The 27,450-nt window shown below is 40.0% G+C and overlaps 1 protein-coding gene across 1 annotated transcript; it reads left to right on the top strand.

The window, feature by feature from the left end:
- The first annotated feature begins 4,617 nt into the window (after nucleotides 1-4,617).
- LOC121520995 (calmodulin-1) lies at nucleotides 4,618-25,773 on the top strand. The gene is made up of 6 exons (XM_041804670.1): nucleotides 4,618-4,746; nucleotides 11,080-11,110; nucleotides 11,868-12,011; nucleotides 23,387-23,493; nucleotides 23,802-23,937; nucleotides 24,701-25,773. The coding sequence occupies exons 1-6, from the start codon at nucleotides 4,744-4,746 to the stop codon at nucleotides 24,727-24,729; spliced, it is 450 nt and encodes a 149-aa protein (XP_041660604.1). The 5' UTR covers nucleotides 4,618-4,743; the 3' UTR covers nucleotides 24,730-25,773.
- The last annotated feature ends 1,677 nt before the right edge of the window (nucleotides 25,774-27,450 follow it).

Here is a 27,450-nt window from a genome sequence, read left to right as displayed (position 1 = left end):
TACCCATATCCAGCCAATAACACCATGCATCTCCAAATGTCACACTTTTCCCAAATGTTTAAATATATTTTATCAGGGGACACGCAATACAAGTTTAACAATAATTTCTTCTACACATTTTGATGAAAGAGGATATGTGCAATGTCATTGGTGATTGCACTCCATCGTGACTTCTTCATGTACGTTAGAGGGTTGTGAGGCCAACTGCAGGAATAGGATAGAGTCTACACGCTGGTGGTGGTGTTGATGAGGGTCACAGGATCAGATGAGGATTGGACTTCTGAGAATGAGGTTGAAGGAGGAGACTGAGATATGCAGGATGAGATGAGCAGAAGACCTGTGAAAAATGGAGGTGGCTGGGGTGGAGGAAGGTTGTAGTGTCCACACTGAAATTACAGGCTGACTGTGGAAGAGAGGACAACAGGTTTAAAATATGACAGGTGCATGATGATTGGTCAAACAAAGTTGAGGCAGAATCTGATTAGCTTGGTTCTTAAGAGAGTGGGCACCCATAATCAGCTGATCACGAAAGTGAGAAGAGAGAAAGAATGGAAGAAGTGAGAGATAGTGTGGTGACAAATGACAGAGCAGAAACCATCTTCCTGCTTGAAATTAAGCTGAGCTCCATTTCTAGAAATTGTGGCTCATTTTCTCAAAATTTAAACCCTTAACACAACCTGAAATGACTGAACTACTTTGTCAAAACTCCATAAATGTCTTTCAAAATAAAACACAGCACTCCAAATTGTTATATTAAAAGCTATTATACTTGTGTCTTACAGTACTTATTATTATGCAGCATCTCTTTTTATGTTATAGTTATAGCAAACTTTCAAGAGCAGGACTATACTTTAACCATGTCTCTTCCCTCGTGTCCTGTGTTTGATTTTTGCTTTTATGTTCTGTACCTTTTTCCCCCCACTCCTTTTTCTCTATTACTTTCTTTCCTCCCTAGCCGTAGGGGCCTAGGGGAGTTTTTTGTACCAGGAGCTAAAGAAGATCCCCTCAGCTTCCCAAATGGATGTCAGCAAGACATTAAGCATCTACTTATTCAGAATAATTGCTACAATATCATGAATAAATTGTCAAATTGCATCCTGTTGATTGTGTGGTTCTGAATTATTGCCGCTATTACATGCTTTTTCATACAGAGACATCAAAAGTGCTCATGTTTGGGCTTCATGAGGTCACGTTGCATATTCAAATGCATACAAGTGTATGGAAATAGGTTTCCTTTCCATAGAATTGAATCGTAGGTTCCCTAAATAGCTATAGAGCTACATGTAGATGCAGGCACTAGTAACACAAATCAGAATGTTAGATTCAAGTGGGCCACGTAAGTTTTGTGACACTATCTGACATTTTTAATGTTATGACTTTTTTTGTTTTGCTGTTTGGTTTGTTCGTTTGCTTTTTGCCCCACTTTAATTTGTTTTTTGCTCTTGTTTGTTAATTATCTGATTTTCTGTAGTTCTTGGTATACTTGGTATCATTAGGGTGAACAGCCAACGTACCAGGGGTGGAAGGTAAAAAAAAAAAATTGCTCCAGAAATTCTGGTTCAAAACTACATTTAAACACCTAGATATTTGTAAAACATGAAGCTACATTTGTTGCTTGGCTAGCTGGTAAACGGGGCCCTGTGTTAGATTCCTTCTGGGGGCCCAAAATCCCTTGCTACGCCCCTGCCTATTGTAAAATATTTAACACTTTCAAGTGTGGTTTAACTCCATGTAGTGTGGAGCAATGTATACACTTTTTAAGTGTTAAATATAAATTTAAATGAGTTTAAGAAACACTGTCAAATTTGCTGTGTATCTTACTTTATTATAGAGGAGTGACAGCATGGTTGGAGATCTATTCCCTTCTTGCTCTTGCCAGTACAGAAAGATCAGCACTTTTACTGAGGTAAGTTTTATCCAGAGTAACTTTAACTTAAGTACAAGTTGTTTACTTTTTCCACCTCTGCAACTTTTGTGTTGCTTGCTGTGTCTTGAGTAGGAGTAGTGAGGAATAGGGAAGACATTTTATGTGTCCCGTCATTCAATATTGTATGAGCTATTGTAAGTAATCTATTTTGTGTTCTGTGTCCTGGAACCCAGGAAGAGTACCCCCGGCCTTGTGCCAATGATAATGGGGGTCCTAATAAACACTACATAAAAACAACAACGCTACCCATCTTACCTATTAAGTACACGGCAAAACTAATCTATTTCACCATGTTAGAAAATCAGTGCAAAGATACAAAAAAGGTAAGGTCACTTGTGGCCTCTTTTATACCACATGATTGCTTTTCCATTTGAGTTTGCAAAATAGCAACATGAGTTAGACTAGTGGGAATTAGGCTGCATTTGAAGGCCAGTGTTTCTAGGTGAACAATGAGCACTACATGCTGCAATTTGTATTCAGTGATTTGCACAACTTTGATTCAAAATATCTGGGTGAAAGCAGTGGTACTTTGCTTAGAATTAAGGGTCAAATTGTAGGCGAGCTTCAGTTGTTCAGAACTGTATGCGTAGCTCCATTTGTGTGAGTATAAAATGAGGAAAATTGTAACCTGTATGACATTTTACTTCCGTATATGAGCTGTTAAGACTTCCAGACTTTGCCCACGAGGTGGTGCTTGAGTCAGGCTCAGTTCAGACGCTGAAACAGGCAGGAGGACTACTGTGTGTGTAGATTATGACAACACAGCGATACTATCTGCATTTCATATTTCTGCGTCGTCATTCTTCCACAAGTTTACTGTTTTACATTCAGGAGGCATGCATACGTTAGCTTGTAAGCTAGCTAAACGCCACGACACGCTATCTTGTAATATGAAACGCTACGTTATCCTGTTGTAAACCGTTTAAATAAGTAGACAGCATCCCTGCCATGCTTCATTGTTAATTTCACGTTGGCCTACAACACTTTGTAGTAGCCAATAGTAAGTGTGCGCACTTCCTATATCGAGCCTATCAAACATTTACCCCGCACAAACGGAAATCTGTCGCATTTTCCTCCCGTTTTAACCAAACAAATCAAAATTATTATCCGCTTTAATAACGCTGAGAAAGGCAAGCGATGAGCGCTGCGTTGGTTTTTAAGTTTCCCGTATTTATATTTATTATATTTCCATCAAGTGCCACTGCCTGGTGCAATGCAGGTCCCGTGTAGCCAATCGATGAAGCCGACACATGGAGTATAATATTGCAGGTCTGCAGCGGCCAATCAGAAACGCGATCACACACCGGCACAGCAAATTCTCCAGTGTCAAGCAGGCTGCTTCCTACACTAAAGTATCCTTCCGCGGCAGTAAAGTAGTACCCTGTGTGGGGGTATTCTAGCTCATTTTGGAGCAAAAAATGTCCAGCAGGACAGATAGAAACAGCATAATGCACCACTGGGGATTCGATACATATTTTTATCTAACAATCACCATTATATATTGTCATTGAAGCCGGCAGGTGTTTTAATCTGCTCCAATTTAAAGGCACAGTCTGCATTGTTGACACTAAGTTTTATTATGCTGTTCAAAGTTGTCACATCAGCCCTGTGAGAAGGAAATTGCAGATGATTTCAGAAAATGAGCTTTTAGTGGTTTAATCTACAATTTCTTTGAGTGCTGTATTCAATTTAACTGAGAAACTACCAATTTTAAGTCTGTGAATGAAATTTCAGAACACAGTAAGTGGCAATTTTCTGCTCTCGTAAATCAGTAACTTATACATTTCTTTATCTTTGTACATTACACATACACTGATTTATTTCATTAGTCTGAACTGGAGAAAACAAGGAGTCATTTACAAAGAAGCAATAATTTTTGACACTTTGGAGGTAAGAAAAAGTGACAAAAATCCAGGCAAACAAGTTGGTAGCCCGAAGTGCATCTTAGTCATTAAAAAAGGGGCCTTCTCCCTCTTTATGATGATAGTAGGGGGTGTTTTAGCATTGTTGAGCTGCATTTTTTCCATACTCAGGTTTATTTGTTTTAACTGCATTATTTAGTCTTAAATTTAATGTAATTCCTTATCCCTGCCCTGTATAAAGAGATATCTAAGGAAACTCAATGAAATATTACTACTTTTCAGGTAAATAAATGTATAATATAAGTGCATAGACAAGGAGAAATATAGATGAAAATGTCTGTAAGATATGGTGTCTTGTTGGTTGTTAAATAGAGCTGAGACCCATGAGATAAAAAAAAATGTATAGCAGCACCCAAAAAACATCCATTCAGGCTTTCCTTAAAGGACCCTCACCTCAAATGACTTTGGCATTACTTCCTGTTATTGAGGTTAATGGTTTAGTAAACCTAGCAGAGCAATAACACATTAACTAATGGACCCTAATGTATACTATGCATGGATGTTTTATGTATCCAGTTATACCACTACACGTTTAATGCACATCTTTAAAACATCATAGTATAGATACATATTTCACAATAATGTGCTGAATAATCACTGCATTCCCCTGTCGTGTAGTTCAATATGTGTGTAATGATGCTCTCCATGCACTGCAGGCGTTTTAGTCCTAGTGATTGGCATGTCTTCTGCTGGAGGCCTGTGCTGCTGCAGCAGCCCTGAATTGAAATAAGGAAGTGAGTGATCAGTGCTAGTGTGGCGGAGGGATACACAGGCAATCCCCATTCTGGCCACGGCCAATATACACACTCCTAACCCGCCAGTGGAACTCCATCTAAGGAACGACCACACTCCTAGTCTGCCTCCACAGACCAACAAGCACACAACCCATCCGACATGGTATGTATTGTCATTCATTCTCACTACTAGGGAAATGCCTTTTAATTGCAGTTAAGCCTTGTTACTTACATGTAAACCTCATGTATCTTAACGCGTTTCCGTTCCTGTAGGCGATTTGCTATTCACTCATTGATTCCTCTTATGAGCTGTTCGTATGCGCAGAGGAGACGGAAAACGCCCGCAAAGCGCAGTTGATATGTTTTAGCTAGTGCATGGGATAACGTGTAGCCTCACAATCGTCTGTATTTTTTCTTTTTGCGTGTAAGTATGTAAAATAGGGCTCAGTTTCAAAATGGGAGCGTATTTCCTCATAACTGCGCAATTCATACACGTTATTTGTTATACCGCTATATCGGGGCAAGGAGCTTGATCACGGCTGCAAAGTGCAGATCAAATTAATTTTTGGACTTTATGTAGTGGTATCGGAGTAACTACCAAGCTATTCTGGTTCATTACAGCATAATTCTGCAGACATAGACGCGTTAGGGTAGATTTTACAATCCGCCTTTGGAGCGCAGGCGTGTTAGGAAGCCTGTCTACCGTTATAATAATCATAGGAGAGGCTTATGCTGTCATTTTCACTTCCTGAATTAACGTGTTGAAGGGAAATAGTCGCTGTAAGTGTTTCTCACTCGCTGTGAACGCTGTGAGCCCGAGAATGACGCTCCCATGGTTATGAGAAAAAGGAGCTGGCTTCCCCTTTTTCTACGTTGCACCATCTTGCTGCTCGAGCTGAGCCGTGATGGGGAATGGCACTGTTGTATCTCGTCAGTGTTCCGCAACGGAAACTGACCATATTCTGTAATTACAAGGTTATAACTGTATTGTGTGCCAAATGAGAGGATATCAAACGCAGTTCCGCCTTTAGGCAGGCCCTGAGGGTTTATCTTAGGCTGTCTTATCTATTTGTGTTATGTCGGCTGATTTGGTTGCCTCTGCAAATTTTTCGATGTTATGCAAATGTGGCACCCATATGACTTGTCCAAGAAGCAATACATGGCACTGGTCACTGAAAACATCAACAGCTGGGGAGTTAAAGTTAAATTTTCTCAAGTCAACATTTGATTTGCAGGACCAGCATCCCATCCTGCAGCTTATAAATTTGTTTAAGAAAATCAGAATGACACTCACGTGGCTTGTTTTACCATTTTCACCAGATGTTTAAGATGCATCCACATGCATGCTCACATCTGCAACCGGCTTCGCTGGCTGGCTACGTCACACAGGGAGAAGTTACAGAGAGGAAATAATGTGGATGTGGAAAAGAGGCCTTCAAGCTGATTTATTGATTATCAAGCTTGATGCCCGAGGGACTCAAGAAGCTGTAGTCCTTTCCCCCCACTCTACTGCGATCAAATATCCTATATATGGTATCAAGCTGCAATGCAGTTTCACGTTGCAACGCGCCACTGTAATTGGAGTGTAATTGTTTTGGAGTTAGGCTGCGTATCTCTGAAAAGTTGAATCTGCAAGCCCCTAGTCTGCTTCAATCTGCCTGTTGAAGTGGAAACAGACTCCCCTATTGAGGTATAAGTAGTCGGACCATGCAAGGGCCCTATCCTGTTCCTGTTACGCTCTTGTTTGCTGATGCATGTTTAGTGACTCGATGGACATCTGATCCAGTACCATGAATAATTTATATGCTTGGCGGCAACACCTAGCCATGTCCCATGTTCCTAGTGTCTAGGAGCGATAAAGTGCTCTCTGTGGTGCGGAGGAGTACCCAGCCACCTACCACCACCAGGCCATATGGTGAAGCGGTCTTGTCTGCGGGGTGTAGGGAGGCTGGTGTTGTTTACACCCACCCTCTCTGCCTCCTCCCTTCCAGACATAGCCTGGCCCCGAGGCCCCACTGTCTTTTGTCCGGCCTGAAAGAGAAGAGGCGTTGAGCGCTCAGTGGAGCTCAGTGCTCCTATAGAAAGGGAGTGTGTGTGTCACACTGACTCTTTGTGTTTGTGCTTGGGTTAGGGTGAATGGAAATGTCTATGTGTGTCACACCCATCTGTCAGAGCGACAGCTGGTTGTGCACCTTTCATTGGGTGAATATAGAGTAAGTGTTTAAGCACTTTACAGGGACTGATCAACCATGTTGATAAAAAGATGGTAGCTGGCATTATTTTACAGCACTGGCATCCTAAATTAAATTAAACATGAACAGGAAATGATGCAGCTTGTGTGTATGAAAGTGATACAGAAAGAATCCACATTGGCCCAGTGAACTGCCTCCTGTCCCCCACAGTCCTGTTTGGAGAGCATTGCTGGGGCCTGCTGCCCAGGCAACAGTGGGAGTGGTTGACCCACTCATGCCAACGATCAGCCCCCCCAACACTGACACACTCCTATTCCTCTACAAGCTGTTACTGAGACTGGGAGCCTGGCAGTGAACAGCCCGGTCCATAGGACACTGTGGCCGGTGAATCACAGGGAGTTTCCTCCTAACAGTATGTGGCATATAGAGAGTATACACAGAGAGGGGAAACGTCTGGAGGAGGAGGAGCTGTTGCTATTGGCCGAAGTTCAAGTGCCAGGGAATGAAGAAGGAGGAAAAAGGAGAGAAGGAAGGGCTGGGCTGCTAGTGGGCCTGCTGGTGCAGCTGCACCATGGGGCTCCAACGGCTTGGGCTCAGGCCAGGGGAGGATTCATAGCACTGAGTCACCAAACCCCACACCCAGTCCACTTAGGGAGACAGCGGGGGACAGGAGTGATACAGCAGCTATGTAACATCACAAATAGGTCGGCCACAGAAAGGCGGTGGGAGAAACACTACAGATGAGAAATGGGGCTGAACAATTCAGGAAAAATGGGATTTTATTTCCAAAACTGTGATTGGATATGCAGTTATTTTTTGTATTTTTCAATAAACACAAGCAACAAATCATTCTATATTATAACTAAGGCTTAGGAGTTAATCCAAATTTAGGTTGAATCACAGTATGGCCTACTGCTATTGTGAAATCGAAGGAGCAATGTGTCTCTTTACTCTGAAATGTGTCAAAATACCAGTTAAATGCAGTTTTTGGCTGCAGAGATGTAATGCTCTACACATGCAAACATTCAATGTCATTTTTTTGCAGAATAGTTTGTGAACCATCCCTCTTTCCTTGTTTTTGTGTTTTTCTTGATTAAATGATCATTCCATGTAATACAACTTATTTTAAATTTGCAGTATATAAAAGGTATTTCAAAGACGTACAGCCCTAGTTTAATCTATAAAACACTGTGTTGCCTATACTTAGCGCTGTTAAGATTAACTGCACCAATCACGATTATTTAAGATCCACATTTACTGTGCTAATTTCATGTGGTCACAAGTAATGGCATAAGTTTTTCTCCTTTTCAGCACACTTTAGTTCAGCCACTGCAGTGTCTCCCTGCAGCCACAGTGATGTAAAATAAGTCCACCACTGCCCCTTAATGTGTCATTTCACTTTAGAAAACTCAGACAGCTCAGTGAAAGAGTCAGAAGTCATCTTAACTTAACAAGTTCCCCTTTCCATACTTCAGTTCATGTTAAAATCTTTGATCCACTTATAGAAGCAGGTCTATATCCAAACAGGAAGTGGGTTACCCTTTTTTTTACGACAGTAGAGAAATCAAAAGAAGAAACAGTTTTTTGTTAAAAAAATGTGATTAACCAGAGAAATTCAGAGATTAATCTTGATTAAAAACTGTAATCTTCTGACCTAGTTGTAATATAAAACAAGTTGTTGCTTGTGTTTGTTGAAAAATATTGAAGGGATGTTTCAGTGTGTATTTCAGTTGGGCCATATGAGGTACCTAGCAGTAGTAGTGGCATTAGCCTCCAGTGAGGTCAGTAAGCATTGCTCCTTTAAGACTCACTGGTTGTTCCAGCCGAGAAGCTAGGCTATACAGCGCAACAGATGGGTACGGTTTCTCTGCTGCATGTAGTGAGTTTTTGGTAAATATGGGCTACAGAACAACGATGGCTCAAATGTACGCACTGTTGAAAACTTTTGAAACATTTTATTTTTCACCCAGAAAGCCTCTGGGCTTCTGTCACTATTTTGCAATGCAGGCTACCAGTTATGTGCTCTTGCATTGCAAAATAGTGACAAAACACAGAGGCTCTCTGGGTTTAAAATATGATGCTTAAAAAATGTTTGACAGTGTGTGCGCTTGAGCCAGCATTGTTTTGAGACCCACTTCTTTTTTTACCAAAAACTTGCTAAATTCCAAGGTGAAACTGTACCCATTTGTTACAATGGATAGCCTAGTTTCTTGGCCGGTACAACCAGCAAGCACTTCTACTGCTATGTTCCTCATGTGACTTGACTTCAGAAATACTGAAGTATCCCTTTAAGTTGAGAAACTTGAAATATAATTCCATATAAGGCATTCATAATATTGGAAAAAAGGACTGTTTTCCAACATTGTCCAGCCCTTATCATAACCAACACAATGAAAATATCTAACTGTGATTATTTTGACTCATATTCCAAATTTGATGTTGGCTGTTTAATTGAAGGGAATGATCATTTTAATGTCATTCTAATTATGATTAAGAAAAAAAATCACAAGAAAATGGAAAGTAGGATTTTTTTGCAAACTATTTTAAAGGCTGTGACACTTGTTTGTTTGCAGTAGAGCACAACAGTTTTACTCAAATTTCAGGTTAAAGAAATGTTGCTCTTCTGTAGTTTGAAACAGTTGAACTTACTGTGATGTAATCTACATTTTGACAAATTTGTCAGCCTTAACAAGAACACAGAGAAGGATGACATCATAAAACAGACAATGCAAAGAGAAACTAGCCATGCCTTTTTATCTATTGACATTTCCCGTACATGGAAACAGACAGGAAGAGAAAGCAGGGAGTGATGGAGAAGAAAAGCATGCGCTGTTGTGTGCGGAGCAGGTTATTGAATCATGTCAGCTAATTGTATGAGCACTCCTGAAGTTGTCCATGCATCCCTCACTGGCCTAATCAATCCATCCTGATTCTGCTGCTGCTACTACTCAGACCCCTTTTGTTTTTAAGAAGTTAAAGGTCAGATTGTAATGTGTCATGGGGTGATCTGCTAAATCGGATCTAGTCTAACCAAATCAAGCCATTAGGAGACAAATTCGATGAATTAAAATAACCTCACCAAGAAACATGAACTCAACAGAGCTGAGATTTTCTTGGCAGTACACAGATTCAGATTGCTTGGACTAATTCATAAACACACCAACAGGCTGCAGGACTGGACACTCTGACTAATTCACAGGAAACATGGAAATGGAAAGTATTAGTGATGAGAAGGAATGCCATTATTTTGCAACAGTAGTATGCATTCATGTGAGTGTATGTCCACATCTGTTACTCTTTGTGTGATGCTGTGTGGTCCGCTAACAATAATGATAAAAAAAAAGTCCTCTTTTGTGGGGCTTCTGTGGGAGTTATTCACACCACAAGCTCTGTATTCACAGTTACTGCTGAGGGTGTTTGTTTGAAACCAGTGGCTGCTTCACAAAGAGGCCTGATCCATCCATGTAAAAGGCCTGGCAGTGGATGCACGCTCACCATTTACAGCGTGAGTGAGTCACTATCAGCCATTAGAGCTGAGCTTTTTGCTAAGCAGAGGGAACAGGCAGGGAGGGGAGCAAACCAAGCCAACCCAGCAGGCCATTTTTCCTGTTGGTAGGAGCATGGAAAACACTCCCATGCTGCAATGTCCTGAATCAACCCCACCTAAACATTTTCTTCTGGTCTGGAGGCAGCACTTCATCCGTTTTATTACACTATCTAGCCACCCAGCAGTCCCCCTTGTGTGGGCCACCATGGTGTAGCCTACTTTTTGAGCAGGGCGAGAGTCGGTCCCATGGAGATGCTCATCAGCTGGAAGTTTAATTCTGTGCTGTGCCTTTGTGAAGCTGCTTTCTAGATAAGACTCTCCTATCACTTTGAGTGCTCTAACAGGATTTTAGCACCAGTATTACTGCGATCAGCCTCATGTTTGAATCAAGTTAACTATTAGTGAATGATGCATTCCTGTGCAGAGAAGAAAATACGCTAGAGAAGAGGAACATTACAGAAAGTTTTTTATCTGATCGACCGGCTCAAAGTTAATGAGCCTCAAAGTTTATTTAAGATTTTTTTTCATCCGCGAACTTAGCCAGTTCTGACAGCACATCCTTGCTGAGGCCTCTGGGAAATGGCTGAGCAAGGACCCCTGGACACAGCGGCCAGTGTTTAGCCAAGTGGTGGTTGGTGTTTGTGTGGGGATGAAGAGGAATGTAATGACGAAACAGTTTGCTATGTAAAATTAGGGCCTTGTTGAGTAACTTCATTGTTTGTAACTCTCTCCCCCCTTCTCTTTTTTCCAACCACAGGCTGACCAACTAACAGAGGAGCAGATTGCAGGTACAAACTTAAGCATTTCTCTTTCCTTTACAAAGTTTCATTGTCAAAACCTTTCTACTCATATTTCCTGGATACTACAGGATCAAATTTGTACTGTGTCACTCAGTAAAATTCCAGTAAAGGTTTATCTTTTATAGTTCTTTTAGTTGGTTCAGCATGACTTCTGTAGAGCATGAAATGAAACTGAACGTTAAATTATTTGGCACTCGCCCTCCCCTGGTAGATCATTAGCTTCTAAAAATGAGCAGAAAGATGTATTTACAGCATGTCATGACTCAGGAGTAAGAGCCAAGGAGGCACAGAGAACAGACAGTTTTCAGGCCAACTTATGAGTAGTTTCAATCACAGAGGCATCTTGATTTCTTTATGAATAAATGATGGGAGCCTTTGTGCTAAAAGTTGAAGCTACACAGCTTCTTTGCAGCCAAACCCCCTCAGTGGCTAATTAGCTTGTGCTAAGGCTGCAAGGCTAATGCTCACTGATGTCTGCTCCTCCCTGGATGGGTTAATATCGGCAGTGGTTTAGGTGCAGAGAAAATGGTGCAGACTTGAAAAGTTGTACCGTAAAAGCTGTGATCTTTTTTAATCAAAGTTCTGAGATCAGATCCCCATGTGGTTGCACATTTACAGTTTCACCTGTGACTACATGAATGTTGGCCAAATTACAGAGGAGAAACATGAACTCTGAGTTTCAAGGACTCTTCAACTGTGAAGTGCCAGTAATGTAACCTCCATCTCTTCCCCTCCACCCCCGCAGAGTTCAAGGAGGCTTTCTCCTTATTCGACAAGGATGGTGACGGCACCATCACCACCAAAGAGCTCGGCACCGTCATGAGGTCGCTGGGCCAGAACCCCACAGAGGCTGAACTGCAGGACATGATCAACGAGGTGGACGCTGACGGTCAGTATACTCGCTTAAGATCTACTTTTAATGGAGGGTCATTTGTTCATCTATGGAAGCTCATATCTGCGAAGAGAACATTTGAAAGTAAGGTAGTAATAAAAAAAAATCACAGCTTAAGGAAAAAGTCTGAGTTATAATATAAAAGGTATGCGATAAAAGAAAAAATTATGAGATAGTAAGTCATTTTAAAATTAAGTTAAAATTGAGTTAAAATAGTGAAATTATTATGAGATAAAGTCTGAATTATGAGCTTATAAAGTCTAAATTGTGAGTTAGTAAGTCACAACTATGAGTTAAAAAGAAGATACTAATTTTTTACTTTTCTTGTTATCACATTCAATCTCACAATTGCAACTTTGTCTATCATAATTATGACCTTTCTTCTCATAATCGAGACTTTCTGTCTTGTAACTATTACTTATATCATAATTTAGACTTTTTATCTCATAGTTATGATTTTTTTATCTGATAAGTTCAACTTTTTAGCTCATAACTTTAAATTGATAAATCAAAATCAAGACTTTTTAGCTCACAATTACACCTTTCATATCATAGCTATAACTTAATATTTCATAATTTGTGATTTTCTCTCAAAATGATGACTTTCTATCTCTCAAGTTCAACTTTCATACCAGTGAATTATGACTTTATCTCATTACCATGACTCTTTTCTCATAGCTATGACTGACTATATTATCATTTAGATTTTTAAAAAAATCTTAGAATTATTGCTTCTTGTTATAATTTGTATTATCTATCTCATAGTTGATTTTTATCATAATTTTATTATTTTTTTTAATCATGATGACTTTTTCTTATAACTATGACTTACTTGCTCTTAAGTCTGAGGTTTTAACTCGTGTATATGTCTGTTTTTCTCATAATGGTGGCTTTTTATGTCAAACTTTTGACTTTAATCTCCAAATTTTGATTTTCTATAATAATCATGACTTTTTATCATAATTTCAACTTTTAAATCATAATCATGGCTTCTGATCTCAAAATTAAGACTGAATAATTATGACTTACTTTTTCATAAACATGAGTTTTTATCTAACAATTGTAATTTTATATCTCATAAGTATGACTAACTCTTAATTTGGACTTTTTTTCATAATTTTTTGTGTTTGGTCCCATAATCATGACTTTATATCCCATAACTATGACATGCTATCTCACAACAATGACTATCTCAACTTTGACCCTCTATCTCACTATTTGGCATTTTATCTCAAAATGTCAACTTTTTATCTCATAAATATACATTTCTATCAATAATTCTGACTGTTTCATAGTTAAGACTTTCTATGCCATGCTTTTGTTTTTTCTCACATATTCAACTTTCTTTCTCATAATGATGTCATAGCTAATATCTCATAATTTTGACTCTACATATAACTATGACCCTCTATCCCATAGTTTTTACTTTTAACCTTGAAAAATTGACTTACTATCTCATAAGTAGGACTTTTATTCTCATCATTTAGACTTTTTATCTCATGATTGGGACTTTTTTTGTCATATTTTAAAGTTTTTTTTCACTTATGACTTTCTATATCATGATTATTACTTTTTATCCCCTAATTTGGGCATTTTTCTGAAGACTATGTCTTTCTGTCTCATATTTTTGACTTTTTATATCATAATTATGACTTTTATTCTATAATTTGGACTTTCTATCTAATAACTATTTGCTTATACCTCATAACTCTAGCTTTCTAAACCATGATTATGACTTTTTATCCCCTAATTTTGACGTTTTTCCTCCTGACTTTGTCTTTCTCATAATTATGACCAACTTTCAACCTTTTGGCCACTATGTTGACTTACTTACTCATAATTTTTCTTTCATGATAATTACCTAACTTTGATATTTTTATTATTAAAGTTGCAGAAATGGTTTTCCATATGAATCTCTTTTGAAATATCAGAAATAACATAGTCATCTCAGTGTAGGAATGCTTAAAAAGGTTAAAGAGCAAGGTTGTCTGTTATCTGTCTAAAAGTTAAAAAGGTTTTCTTAAGAAGTATCATTATTATATTAAAAGATTAAACATGGTTCATTTTCACTCCATAGTCTTCATTTGACATGTTCCATCTTGATATAGGGCTACATACAGATAATTTCTGCAAAATCGTAGGCTTTAAAACTCATTAAGCCATCTGGGTTAACATCTATTTCATGAATCATTCTCTATCCAGGCTAGTGAAATATCTCCCATATGTGCCCACTTATGGCTTAATTCGCTTGGAAAAATAATTAAAACGTAGATAAGAAGCTGTGAAAATGTTAATATTCTCACATATTACAGTGTCTACTCTAAGCCAGAAAGAAGGGTTTTAATATTTAGGTTAATAAGGTGACACCATTCTCTCCCTATCAGCAATTAAACTAATCCTTTCCTGCTCACACCCCCATTTTTAATCAACGTAATGACTTGCAAGTGTCACTTGTGACTGCAAAAACACTTTTGGTGAATAATCTATAATTTCACGTCACCATATTGTTGCATGACTCCAGTGATAAAACCTCTGTCACAAACGCATTAGAGATGAGATAAAGCATCCATTACTGCACCATTTCCAAACACATCAGTGGTGTTGTTGCCCACCTCCCTCCCTTTTTTCACCAACTGTCAACCAACTGTCCGAGCCAACTGTCCAGCCGGCTTTATTTTCAGATGACGTGTCCCTCTGTGTCAGCAGTTTAGTCACTGCGTGTTCAGCTCCATCATCAATGTGAACGCACAGGAGGTGCTTTCAGTGCTGGTGAGCGGAGTAGGCTAAGTGTCAAAAGGCTGTCAGTGTTAGCGCCCCGTGCTGGGTGCCACATAGCAGACAGAGGTTCAACGAGTCTTTATCCTCCTCTGCAGCATCTCCCAAAGGCTCCCAAAGAGAGATAGCGAGAAAAAAAGAGAAAGAGAGAGGAGACTAAGAAGTTGGCCAGTAGCTCCCCAGCTGGCCGTCCTTGGGCGATGTAGCTGAGGATGTTAGCTGTCAGAGGGGCTTTTACCCCAGTGCTGCTCTGTCAGCTTATAGGATTTTGTAAATGGGACCGCATTGATCAGAAGAAATCAATTGCACCGCACTCCCTTTATTGAAACGTCCTCCCACCATCCTCAGCGCCCTCCCCCTCCGCTACACCCAAGAGCAACCACACACACACTTTTTACACACACACCATCGCTAACATCCCCTTGTTCTGCCTCTGCCTCCCTTGGCTGATGCAATCTAGGTCAGACAGCAATGAAGCTAGTAATGGAAAATAAAAGTGGTTACATAAGGCCTCTCTGCGCTTTGCACATCCAGTACCCACATCGGCAGCAATGGGATGTCAGCTGGCCCATTGAAAATCAGCTTTATTTACCAAACAAGGAGGCTGTGGCAAAGAATTACGATGAATGGAGGAAAGGATGGACGGCTTTAACGACGCAGAAAGCTGTTAAGAGAAGAAGTCTTCTGGCTATTGGATTGTAAAAGCCGAGCCGCAGTTTATGAACACTTTGGATTACAGTATGAAATGGAAATGCTGCACAGATGCGAAACAAGCCATCCACACCTGCTTACAGTGATTTATGGGCCTCAATAATCAAGACCCTGCCAGGCGACAATGTGTAAAGAAGTTACATCATGTTTGACACAAGATAAAGCTCTTTAATTATGGATGAAAGAGCAGTATGACAAACATATTAGCTTTAGTCCCTGCACACCACTCATCATCATTACACAACAGCACCCAGCCTTCTTATCTCAGGCAGGGAAGTTGGCTTTATGATGCAGGAAAAGGCGATGACCACACACAGAAGTGCGCCGAGATGCCTCAGCCTTCTATAGTTTGCGTCAGCACCTCTTATGTGTAATCGCACCATCTCCCACTCGGTTCACTCCTTATATTCTCTCCTCTTCACATCTCCCTCATCTCTATCTCCCTCTCTGCCGCCCACTCCCTCCCTCCCTCTCTATTTTCTCTCTCTCTCTCTCTCTCCCTCCCACCATTCTCGCTCTCTTCCCGCCTGCTTTCCTCCCAGTCTTCATCCCTCCTTGCTTCCATCCCTCCCTCTGATGCAGCAGCTGGCTTGAGGTGCACTTGAGCAGATAGAACTCCAGGGCTGTCTCGCTAATGTAGAGCTGGGCAATATATTGAGTTTTTAGAGATATATTGCCATACAGTGAGTTATAGGGTAAGATTATTTTGTTTCTAATTCATGGTGGTGCTTGTCTGGTAGAAAAATAGATGCAAGGATTGGTTAAGTTAAAATCCTAGTTGTTGAGTCCAAATGGGGACTCATGAGCATCTGTCTTAATAGCAGGGCTATCACATGATCAACTAAGATCCACAATTAGTGCGTGAATTTTTCAAATCTTGCTTCAAATCTTGATCCTTCAGGACAATTTGATTAAGCTACTGCAGCGTCTCCTTGCAGCCACAGCGATGTCAAATAAGTCCACCACTGCTCCTTAATGTTTTTTAATGTAACTCACAGACAGCTCAGTGGACGAGTCAGAACTCATGTAAACCTTGTGTCATCAAACGTGTACCTTTTTACAGTCCCTTTATTTTCTCTTTGATGCAAAACAAGTTCCCTTTTCTGTGTTTAAGTTCATTTTATAATATAAAGCAGGTCTGTATCCTAACAGGAAGCTGGTTGACTTAGTTCAGGACAGTAGAAGAATAAAAAACAAACAGTTTTGAATGCAAAGTAGTAGAATTTTATATAGCGGTGAAAAGGATGTGATTAATCACAGTTAAAATCTAATAATATGGAGACCTGTTTGATGCAACAGCACCAAGTATTACAGTCCTAGAAACCCAGTATTCAGCTTTGATTATAAAAAAAATGCAGGAATACTCCTGTACAGTGTCTACAATTCAAAAATATGTTTGCAGCATTAGGATAAGTGGGTGGAACTGGCAAGGAATGAGGATTTACCATAGGCTTATCCAAATGTTGCCAATGTACTTTTCTAATTCAAGTCTGCTATTTAAAAAAGTGCGATTTTGGGCTGACCCAGACTAAAGATGACCAATCATGGCGATGTTCTTGGTTGTGGCTTTAAAACGGTGTTCCTACGTCACACTGTGAGCCAGGTCGACAGACAGCCGTTATCCTGGTCTTGTGACCAAAGATAGTCTGGGATAAAATTCTGACAGTGTCAGGAATTAAAGTGTAAATAAACCCCCAGCTCAGAGCTAACTCCACTCACGTCAAACTTGTGAAAAATGCACAAAAATGGGCAGTTTGGTACCAAAAGGAGGGAAGGGGAAAAGGACTGGGTTTTCCAGATGAGGCGGGAGTGACAGTGACGTCCCCTTGCCAGAAAGTAGTGCAGAGTCCCGCAGCACTGATGCCTCTGAGCGATCTTTAGAGGTGGAGGAAGCAGGCTGTAGTGTGGTGGTGGACAGTGGTGGTCCTGTGCACTACACCATTGGCTCCAGCACCAGTGTTACTAATACAGGAGCTCTCAGAGCCGAGGCAGTGCAGGTGCAGGAGAGGATGGGAGTGGTCTCTGAATGGTAAAGTCAGTTAGAGGCGGTAGATTTCTACCTTTTATATAAAGTTTGTGACGTAGAAACCTACCAATAGTAGGTTTCTACACATAAGCCATGCCTTTTCAGAAAAAGATTTTTCAAGCAGATGTCTGTTTAGGCTAATTAAAAGCCATAAAATGCTGATTTTATCAGTTTTGTGTATATGTCAGAAGTAGCACCAGCATTGATGTGTTTTATCATAGTGCAGTCAGATACTTCAGTGTACAGCTGAAAAAATGTTAGTGAGTACTTCTTTAAGGACTACCATCTCACCTTGTAACTGCTGCTACAACCTACAATGACTAACCAACCAAGGGAATGTAGCAAGAAACGATAAACACGGCACTGGTGCCAACAAACAAACAGCATTAGAATGACAATGCCTAAAAGCAGAAGTTTGTGGGATTCCGACAAATAGGAAAATCTTGAGATCAGATTACAACAGCTTTATTATTGCTTTGCTTCATTATTTACCACAGCACAGCACACTGATGACGTTTATGTCTTGCATATTGGTGTATGTCATAGCCTGCAATTTAGCTGCATTTGGTGAGATAGTCATCTTACAGAATGAACACTTCAAACTTGATGTTGTCTGTGGTTCATGTCGCACAGTATAGCATGCCGGAAAACTTCTGAAAAGGAAGCATTAGACTCTGTTGTACTTCTTTTGGTTGAAACTATGTCTTAGGATGAGTAATTTTTGACCCTGTTTGATACTTACTTTGATGCTTTGCTGCAACAAAACCCAAGAAAAGACAGAACAATGACACAAAAAACATCAGCAGAATCCAAACAGAAGAACTTAGACAAAAAGTGACAGAGATAATAATCCAACAGCTTCATACGACTTCAAGACCCCGACATCATGAGATAGCATGCAAACCAAGACATCACAGGAAATGATTAGAGCACAGATAGAAGATACTATGCAGCCTATGAACACTTCACAGACCTCATCAAACATCATATTTACATCATAGGCACCATGTTAAGAATTGGAACCCAGCTACACAGGTTGAGACCAAGAGGAGATGTGGAAAATTAAAAGAGAAACTAAAGAAATCAAAGAGATAAAACAATAAAAGGCAATGAAATGTGACAAGAGAAGTCAGTAAAACTATAATAAGGGGGAAATCAAGATGAAATAAGATTAGAGCACACCCTGGACTGGCCGCAGGTCAATCAAAGGGCTGACATATAGACACAAACAACCGGGCATGCTCATACTCACACCTACGGGCAATTCAGAGTCACCAGTTAACTTAATGAGCATGTTTTTGGTGGTTGGAGGAAGCCAGAGTACCTGGAGAGAACCCACAAATGCATGGGGAGAACATGCAAACTCTGACTGGGCAAAAATACATATAAAAGCAGAGGTTAATAAAGAATATAGGCAAATAAAATGCTAAGAGGAATTGAGATATGCTTAAAAATGAAGGTGACATCACATAAAAGCAAGTCTGTAAGAGTGAGTTTTCAGAAGTGATTTTAAAGATGCTACTAATTCTTTACACCTTATAGTATTTAAGAGAATTGAACATTTTGAAAACCTCAATTGTGCATAAATTTTTCCAATAGGGATGCCTGACATCAGCATGATATCCGTGTCAGACGACGCTAGCTTAAAAAGATATATACATATATATATATATATATATATATATATATAAGTAGTTATGAATATGAATATATCAGCCGTACATTACATGTAATTCATGTATCAGCCTAAAATATCAGCAAAATGTACAGCTGTACATCATGTTGCTTATGGTACCAAACACCTTAGGAGCCCATCATGAACTCTGAACAGTTAGATTGAAGACCCAGTTATAGAACTACCAGACTTTCTTCTGCCCTGCTCCTCTTTCAGCTCCACTTGACTCAGCCTCTCTTTGCACCAGAGACACTTGGTGTTTCTTATAATAAAATAAGGCATCTATATATCAGTATTGGCTAAAATGAGTTTTGAAATATGAGCATATGAAATACCACCAAAAACCAATGTTGTGCAACCTTAGTTTCCAATGTGTTTGTGCAGTTTTATGATAAATTGCCCAATACTGGGTGTTAAGGAGTTGGTTTTGCTGTTGAGACTTCAAACAGGTTGCATAATCGTCAGATTTTTACCAGAATCATGCCAAGATTTGTAATTCTGGGATTGTGACAACCATTTCTTATTTCATTAGAGATTTCAACATACTGTTGTATCTTAGATCACCACTCAGCTTAAACAATATTGAGATACTTTTTGTCTTTATCGCCTAGCCGTATCATGTAGTCATGCCCCCTCCTCCAGATGCTGGCTTTCCAGTTGCAGTTCTGCCCTTCTATAGGACTGAAACAGCACCTCACCCCCCCACAGCCTCCATCCCAACCCCCAGTGGCAGCATGTGTTCCCTCTGTGCTGCCGGCTGTCTCTGTGCGTTAGATAACAGGTCCTTAGATTGTTACCCCTGGCCATGAGATCACCATCTGCCCCATCACATTACTGCATCCTTTTTTTACGTTCCACAGAAACTCACATCCATTCTGCCCCCGTTCTCTTATTCTCTCTCTATCTCTCACTCTCTGAGGCGTGCTCTGTCATTGGTTAATCTGCGCAAAATCTCTCCCGCCCCAACCGTCCCTCCCCAGGGCTAATCCTCCTGGGTACTTTACCCTCAGTGTCCATGACCTTCACTTCAATCCCTGACAATATTTTTGTTGTTGTCGCTTTTCAATTATAATGCCCCGACAATCTCCCAAAATCTCTAGGCCCACATAAAAGTCTTTTCACAACCATTAGATTCACCGCCAATGCTCTGCTCCTCCCTCCTGTGGTCGCAGTTGGCGAGCTGCTGAGCTCCTCATAGATCCTTCCCCTGTCAGGAGGGTCTGATCCTCTGCTAATCCTGTCTTGACAACAGCAACATGATATTGATCCTTTTGCACGCATACATGTTCCACCAGCACGGCAGCTGCTATTAGCACCACCATAAAAACCAAACCACTAATTCCTGTTTGACCAGCAAACACATGAAGGTACAGACTAGAAGGAATGACAAACTAGGGCTGGGCACTATCGACCAAAAAAGATTAATAAATACAGATGGATGGCGAAAACGACTTCAGCTGACGTAGGTCTGTTGGTCCTGCCTAAAAATCTGCAAACTTATTTCCACATAGCCGATATTGACAGCTGACACAGGCAATAACATTAATTAATCAATTAATCAACAGCCAATATGCAAAAGTTTCATATCTGCCAACTCCAGCGTCATAAGTAATGTGCATCCCTGTTTATACTGACAATTGTTGGTATCAAAAGGTACAGAAACATACTGATCTGCCATGTACTTTTTAACCAAAAGAGAAAACTAAAGAGTTTCCCATGTTCTTGGTCAGTTCTACCCTCTTTCCCAAATATCGCCAACCTATTTGTGCAATTTATAAAGCTCTCTCTCTCTCTCTCTCGGTTAAAAATACAACTCAAAATCATTACATTTCTGTACTTGTTGATCACTAAAATGATAATTTCATCATTTTTCAATAAACTGTAATTAAGAGGACAGAAACCTTTGATTACCTCACAGACAAAAGTGTTGGTATTATTTTGGACAATTTAGACAGCATGTAGGAGCTTGTCTGCAAATTTTGATGAAAAAAATGGAAAAACAACCCAATGGATGTCTGTGACCTCTATTTCTGCTGGCATGATATGTAGGCTGAACAATTTATAACAATAATCTAATTGCAATTTTCTTTTCTAATGTTGCAATGGCAATTTAATATGAACTTTTTTAGTACCTCATCTTATGTGTTACTGAACAAATAATATACACCAAAGATTTGGGGGGGGGGGGGGGGGGGTATGCCTGCTCTGGCCTTGTCAAAACTAGATGTACATATATATATTTTTAAATGAAAGTTAATCAGGATTAGAAACAGAATGTAAGAAGGCCTAGAAGGGCCACCCTTAAGATGAAAAAATGAAAGGATCTGTTAGTTTTAGAGAGGAACAGTGATCATTGTGTAAACTCTTAAAGATTACAATGTTGGATACTTACAGGAAAACAAACTCAGAATTCTAGAGTTTAAAAAGATTCAAGTTTTCAAAATCAAAACTCTGCAGCATTGAAAGAAAAACATTTACAAGAAACCAAACTGAAAACAGTGGTTTCATTTTGTACTTTATAATCTCAAAAATTCACCATTTTGGTTCATGACATTTCAGACTGTTAAAGTAAAACCATACTTGTTTTTTTCCTTGAGACATGAGACTTTTATTTTTTTTTTTTCTCGAATATTGACAGATCCTCTTCATTCTTTATTCTATTTTTTATTTAGAGTGGTCCTAATATCCTGTTATAATAATAGGTAGTTCAAACATAGATATTTTTTCAAGAACAAGTCTATAGGCCCATTTTGTTGGAATTTTGTCAATGAAAATGATTAGAACTGATGTGTACTTTTTCTAAGTGGGTCCATGGTTGCTTAGATACAAGTAGGCGGGGCCTAAGGAAAAAAGTTTGGGAACCACTGATGTAGAGTATGATCATATTTGTGCCATTCTCATTTCTTATAAGACAACCGTAAACAATATTAAGAATACAGGGTCTCTTTGTAAAGTGTTTTGAAAATTGACACTTGAATGTTTTATTGTTTGTAGAGCACAACACCTCTGCTGCAAAAAAAATTGCTTTGCCTTACATGGTAACAAACAGGTACTTAAATCATCTGTTTTTTCCAATAGTATAAATGCTCCTAAATAAACTATTATATTAATAATAGATAAAATTATTGTTCCCTTTTCAGGTTCAGCATTTCACAGAAATAACAAAAGGAAAGCAGGCACTCCAGGAAGAAAATGAGGAAAGAAATACTTAAAAAGCCTTTATTATCATGGCCAAATCATTTTAAAAGCCAACATGTTTCAACCATGTAGGTCTTCATCAGGACAAGAAGACAAATACTGTGGTGTGGGCACACCTCTATGTAAACTACAGGCCTTTTTCCTTTTAATCTTTTATACATTTTTTTTTCTTGTTTTGGAGTGCCCAGTTTCCTCTTCTTATTAGACATTATTTCCTCCAACTTTGTTTTTCTTTTACTTTTAGCCACATTGAGAATCAATGGTCAATGAGAATATTGCTGTTTATAGTTCTTACTTGAAACAGTCTTTACAGAGTACTAGGCCTGGATAATTGCGTAGCCTCAGCACATACCACTAAAAATGACAACAGAGACGATAAGGTCTTCAGGGTTGATAAATGTGGATTGGAGGGATCAAACATCTGGATTGAAATTCCCTACCTCCCTACCGCCTTGTTCTTTTCCCTTCCCCTCCAGCCGGGATTCCTGACAGGGACCCAGTCTTTGATTTATCCATGCTCCTTGAAGGCCACGCTGCACAGTGTACTATATGTCTACATTATGGATGACTGGCCACGTGTCCCCTCCGCGCTGTGTTTAAAATACGCAACATCTTCCCAGGGCTTCCCTGAGGAAGAAAGGAAAACACACACATGCATCTCTCTCCCCTCCCAGCCTGCAGTAACTCTGTTTATCACCGGAAGGAAGGTGTATAGTAAAATGATTCGAGGGTTGCTCGGCTCACTGCGATTACTCAGGTCTCATGTTGCAGCGTCACTGCCAGGAACGCATCCAAAGAAAAGAGAAGTTTGGACCTGTACGATAATAGGAAATGTCAGAGACGGGGAATAGAGGAGGACTTAAATTTTCAGTCGGGTGCATTTCATCAGCTAAATGCTGGCCTATATTTTCTCTGCTTATCTGAATTTGCTTTTAAGTAATTGCAATTTTTGCTGATTAAATGTGCCTCATTGATCACCCATTTCAGGTAATGGAACCATCGACTTCCCGGAGTTCCTGACCATGATGGCCAGAAAAATGAAGGACACAGACAGTGAGGAGGAGATCCGCGAGGCTTTCCGGGTATTTGATAAGGTAGGTGAAGTCAAGAAAGTGGAATGAGAAAAATGTTTCCATGTTTGGATTGATTTTCAAGCTTACTTCTGTAGCCAACAAGTCACATTATCTGTGAATCTTTCTAGAGTAGCATGACATTTTCAGATTACATAATCACTCTTGCATGTCAGTTAAGTTTACATAATAAAATACAACTCACCAGTTTTGGACTTCCTCCTTGCAAAACACCTAGCTCAACATGTCTGCTCATTAAACGCTCTGGTGGGAATTTCACCCTGTGGGATTTTACATGTTTCACATGTTTGTCCCATGCTGCATGTTTCCAGGACGGAAACGGCTACATCAGCGCTGCAGAGCTCCGTCACGTCATGACGAACCTGGGAGAGAAGCTAACGGACGAAGAGGTGGACGAGATGATCAGAGAAGCAGACATTGATGGAGACGGACAGGTCAACTACGAAGGTAACATCAATAAGATGCTAATAAAGGAAGCGCATGCTCAAAATGTCACGCAGCACAAATAGCTTTAGTTTCTAGGCCATGCTATAGGCTTTTATTAAACAGGGGGAGCAGAGCACTTGATTTTCCAAGCTGTGTATTTCTCTGAGGACGGCTGGAAGACAAGCCAGCCACACATAATATCAGTTATTAGACGGGGGGCTATAGATGCTGAAACAAGGAGAGGAGAAGGCCATCCTTTTGAATCATCATCAGCGTGCCAGGAGAGTTTCACTCTTCCTTTCTTGCTGCCTCTCTCCCTTTTCCTCCTACCCCCCTACTGCCGGTCCCTCGGCACATTACACGAGAGACTGCGCTCATTTTCTAGAAGGCTGTTGATATATTATGAACAGTCCATAAGTCTTGGTTGAGAAGTGTCCTACTTTTACACTCCCATTGTACCACAGACAGAATATGTAGTCTCCAGATGCAGGAAGCTGCCTTTATTTATTTATTCTTTATCATGTTTCAGCGCATATATCTGCAGCTAAAGCACAACGCCAGGGCTTTTTAATCAAATGGGCTTAATGAGATGAACATGGGAGCCGTTTGGAAAGGGGACACTAATTAGGATGTGTGTTCTAAACCTGGTCAACTTGATTAAAAAATTAATAAAGCATTTAACAATTTAGCAGGTGGGTGCTCTCACTGGCAACAGGCTGAGCCAAATCCTTAAACCTGATGTCCTTATGGTCTTTTGTCCTCTCTCTCTCTTTTCTCTCTGCAGAGTTTGTACAGATGATGACTGCAAAGTGAAGCTTGCCTGCCCTGTCCTGTCCCCTCTTAGAAGAAAAAACAAAAAAAGAAAAAAAAATCAAAATGTTTTACTTACCTCTTGGAAAAAATGTTCATTTATTCATACTGTTTCTGTATAGAAAATAATTGAATGTTGAAATAAAATATCCTTCTGTCCACACAGGAAAAATATAAAAATATACAAAAAATATCTGCATGAAAATGATGGTTAGTGATCCTGTCCCCTCCCCCCGGAGATCAGTTTAGCATCAGTACTTAACAAGTAAAAATAATAACAACAAACCCTGTAACTACTACCTTCAGACTAAGCTAAAGCATTTGGCGAACTCCTTCCAGTTCCATTTGCTAGTGGTAAATGTCTGGGCTGGCCATCTCTTCTTTCTCTCTGTTTTCTGTTCTTCATGCATGCAGCTTGAGACCGGAGCACTAACCCCTGCCCCCCCATCCCTCCTCCGGGCTACCAGAGCGTGCTGATTCCACTATAAGCTGTCCTCTTGTTGGTTTGGTACAGTTTTTTTGTATTGGGAGAGGAATCCTGTACTGTTAAGATGCGAGAATATACCAGGTTCTAACTCAAGCGTTAAAGTGGAATGGGACTTAATTGTATGCTAGATAAAAAGAGAAAAAACAATGTACAAAAAATACATTTTCAAATGTTTGGCATGTTCTTTTGTTTTTGTTATGTTATTTGGACAGCCATCTTAGTAGTTGTGCGTCCTGCCCTTTAAAGGAGGGGGGACATAAAGAGTCTTACGGTGAGCTTTCTATTTTTTTTTTCTTTTCTTTTTCTTTTTTTGCTGAGATGGAGTGTCTGTCCTCTTTTCTTGCAAGAGAGAATCACTGGCCTTCACTTTTCTTTTTCTTCTTCTGTTTCTCGACTCAGACTAGAGCATAGTGAGGGATGTACTGTGTTTGCAGCGCATGCTGTTAGGAGTGTCAGTGCACCGTACTTCGCAACTGTTCATCTGAGTTCAGTTTACATTCATTCCAAGTTGTACATGCTAGTCTTTTTTTTTTTTTTCAAATAAAAGACCATGAACTTTATTAAGTCTTATGTCATTTTTATTATGCTCGATTGTTAAAATGCTCTATAATGACAGCATATCAAGTCTGTATGTTGTTTACCTAGAGAAATGTGTCAACAATAAATACTTACAAGCATCATTCTCTCCATGTGCAGTGTCATTGGGTGGTGGTGAGCAGCGGCAGGACAGAGGTGCATTACTGTGCTCCATTTCATGGCTGTGGAGAGAGTGAGCAGCTCACTGGGGAGGGAGAGGCAGCACAGAGTGTTTGCTCTTGCGCTCAGCCTTGGATATACATACACATCTATGACGCCTCTCTTCTCTCTCAAGACCCGGCCGGTTGCTAGGCAACAAGAACATGCTGTAACTGGGATGTTGGGGGTTTTTGAAAAGGCAAGTGGGAGTTTGAATAAACCCTCCTGCTTCTGCCGAATGACTCCATGTTGGCTTGTCCTAGTAAGGCAAACCAGGCCACAACACTACAGGCGTGTGCAAACAGCGCACAGGAGGGAAAGGTTTCAGCCGTGCTTACACCATACTACCTGAATGTCTTAGAGAGTCAAGAGCTGCACTCTTTTACTATATTTGGACTGTATTTTGACCATGTTTGGAAAAGAGCAAAGACACCCACCTACAGCATGTAGCGAGCTCCTCACTTAATCATAGCCTGCTACAAAGGCATTCACTCACCTTATATTTACACAGAGATGGGGTGGGGTTCTGCTTTCAAGGAAAAAACCCTAAAGGCTCTCATTCCTGGCACACTCATTATACCATTTAGTGATTGTGGAACTAGTCTGGCCTGCAGTAATCAGATAAACTAAAGTTCAGTGGAGGAAAGGGTGGGTCATAGAAGAAACAGGATGAGAAACCCTGCCCAAATGCTGCCAGGAACTGGAAATCGTGTCTATCATCCACCTAATTACAGCCATGGTGTTTTATTTTGAAGAAAACCAGGCATACAGAAGCACTCAGTTTTTTCTCTCCCCTCCCTGCAGCACTGGCTGAGCCAATAGCAGCTGAAGTGAAGTTGAGTGACAGCAGGGACTGAAGCTCTGCTGTTCTAGGGCAGCTCAAGTAGTCAGATGCTCAAACCTTGACATTTACATTAGAGGGAAAATAGCAGAGCTCTGCCTTGAACCCCAATGTGTTTGACATTTAAAACAAATCTAGCAGTAATGATAAAAGTCAGCTGATAAGTAAAGCCAAAAATACTGGTAAGCATTGAATCCAGTTTTAATATTAATGTGTTACAAACATTTTATATGGTAGTTTCAGCATAGTCCTGTTCTTATGCCTTTTCTGATGGTTATCCTTTTCATGTCATAACTTACATCCCTATTTATGTGTCCCATGTCTTAGCAGGATAACTCTCACCAGCTGCTGTGTAGCCAGCTAGCTAGCTATTAAGCCTTGCAGCTACTTGGCTTCGAGGCGAAAAGAGGAAGTAAAAACACAGTCTTTATGGTTTCAGAAGCTGTTTTCTGTTGAACATTCTCATAACCAAAACACTGAAATTTCCAGCTGGCCTTATCTGTAAATAATGGCTCTATAGTCTAAGTTCACAACCTAACCTACCTAGCCTGCTAGAGCTAGCTATATGATAGCTGAGGTTGGTAAACTTCAAATTTCAGTAAATTCCCCAGCCTTTGTTTTGTGTTTGTTTTTTATTTGTGATGTTATTATCAAATAACTT

Source organism: Cheilinus undulatus, linkage group 14, assembly GCF_018320785.1.
Source record: "Cheilinus undulatus linkage group 14, ASM1832078v1, whole genome shotgun sequence".
Classification (NCBI taxonomy): Eukaryota; Metazoa; Chordata; class Actinopteri; order Labriformes; family Labridae; genus Cheilinus; species Cheilinus undulatus.
This window is presented reverse-complemented; position numbering and strand designations above follow the sequence as displayed.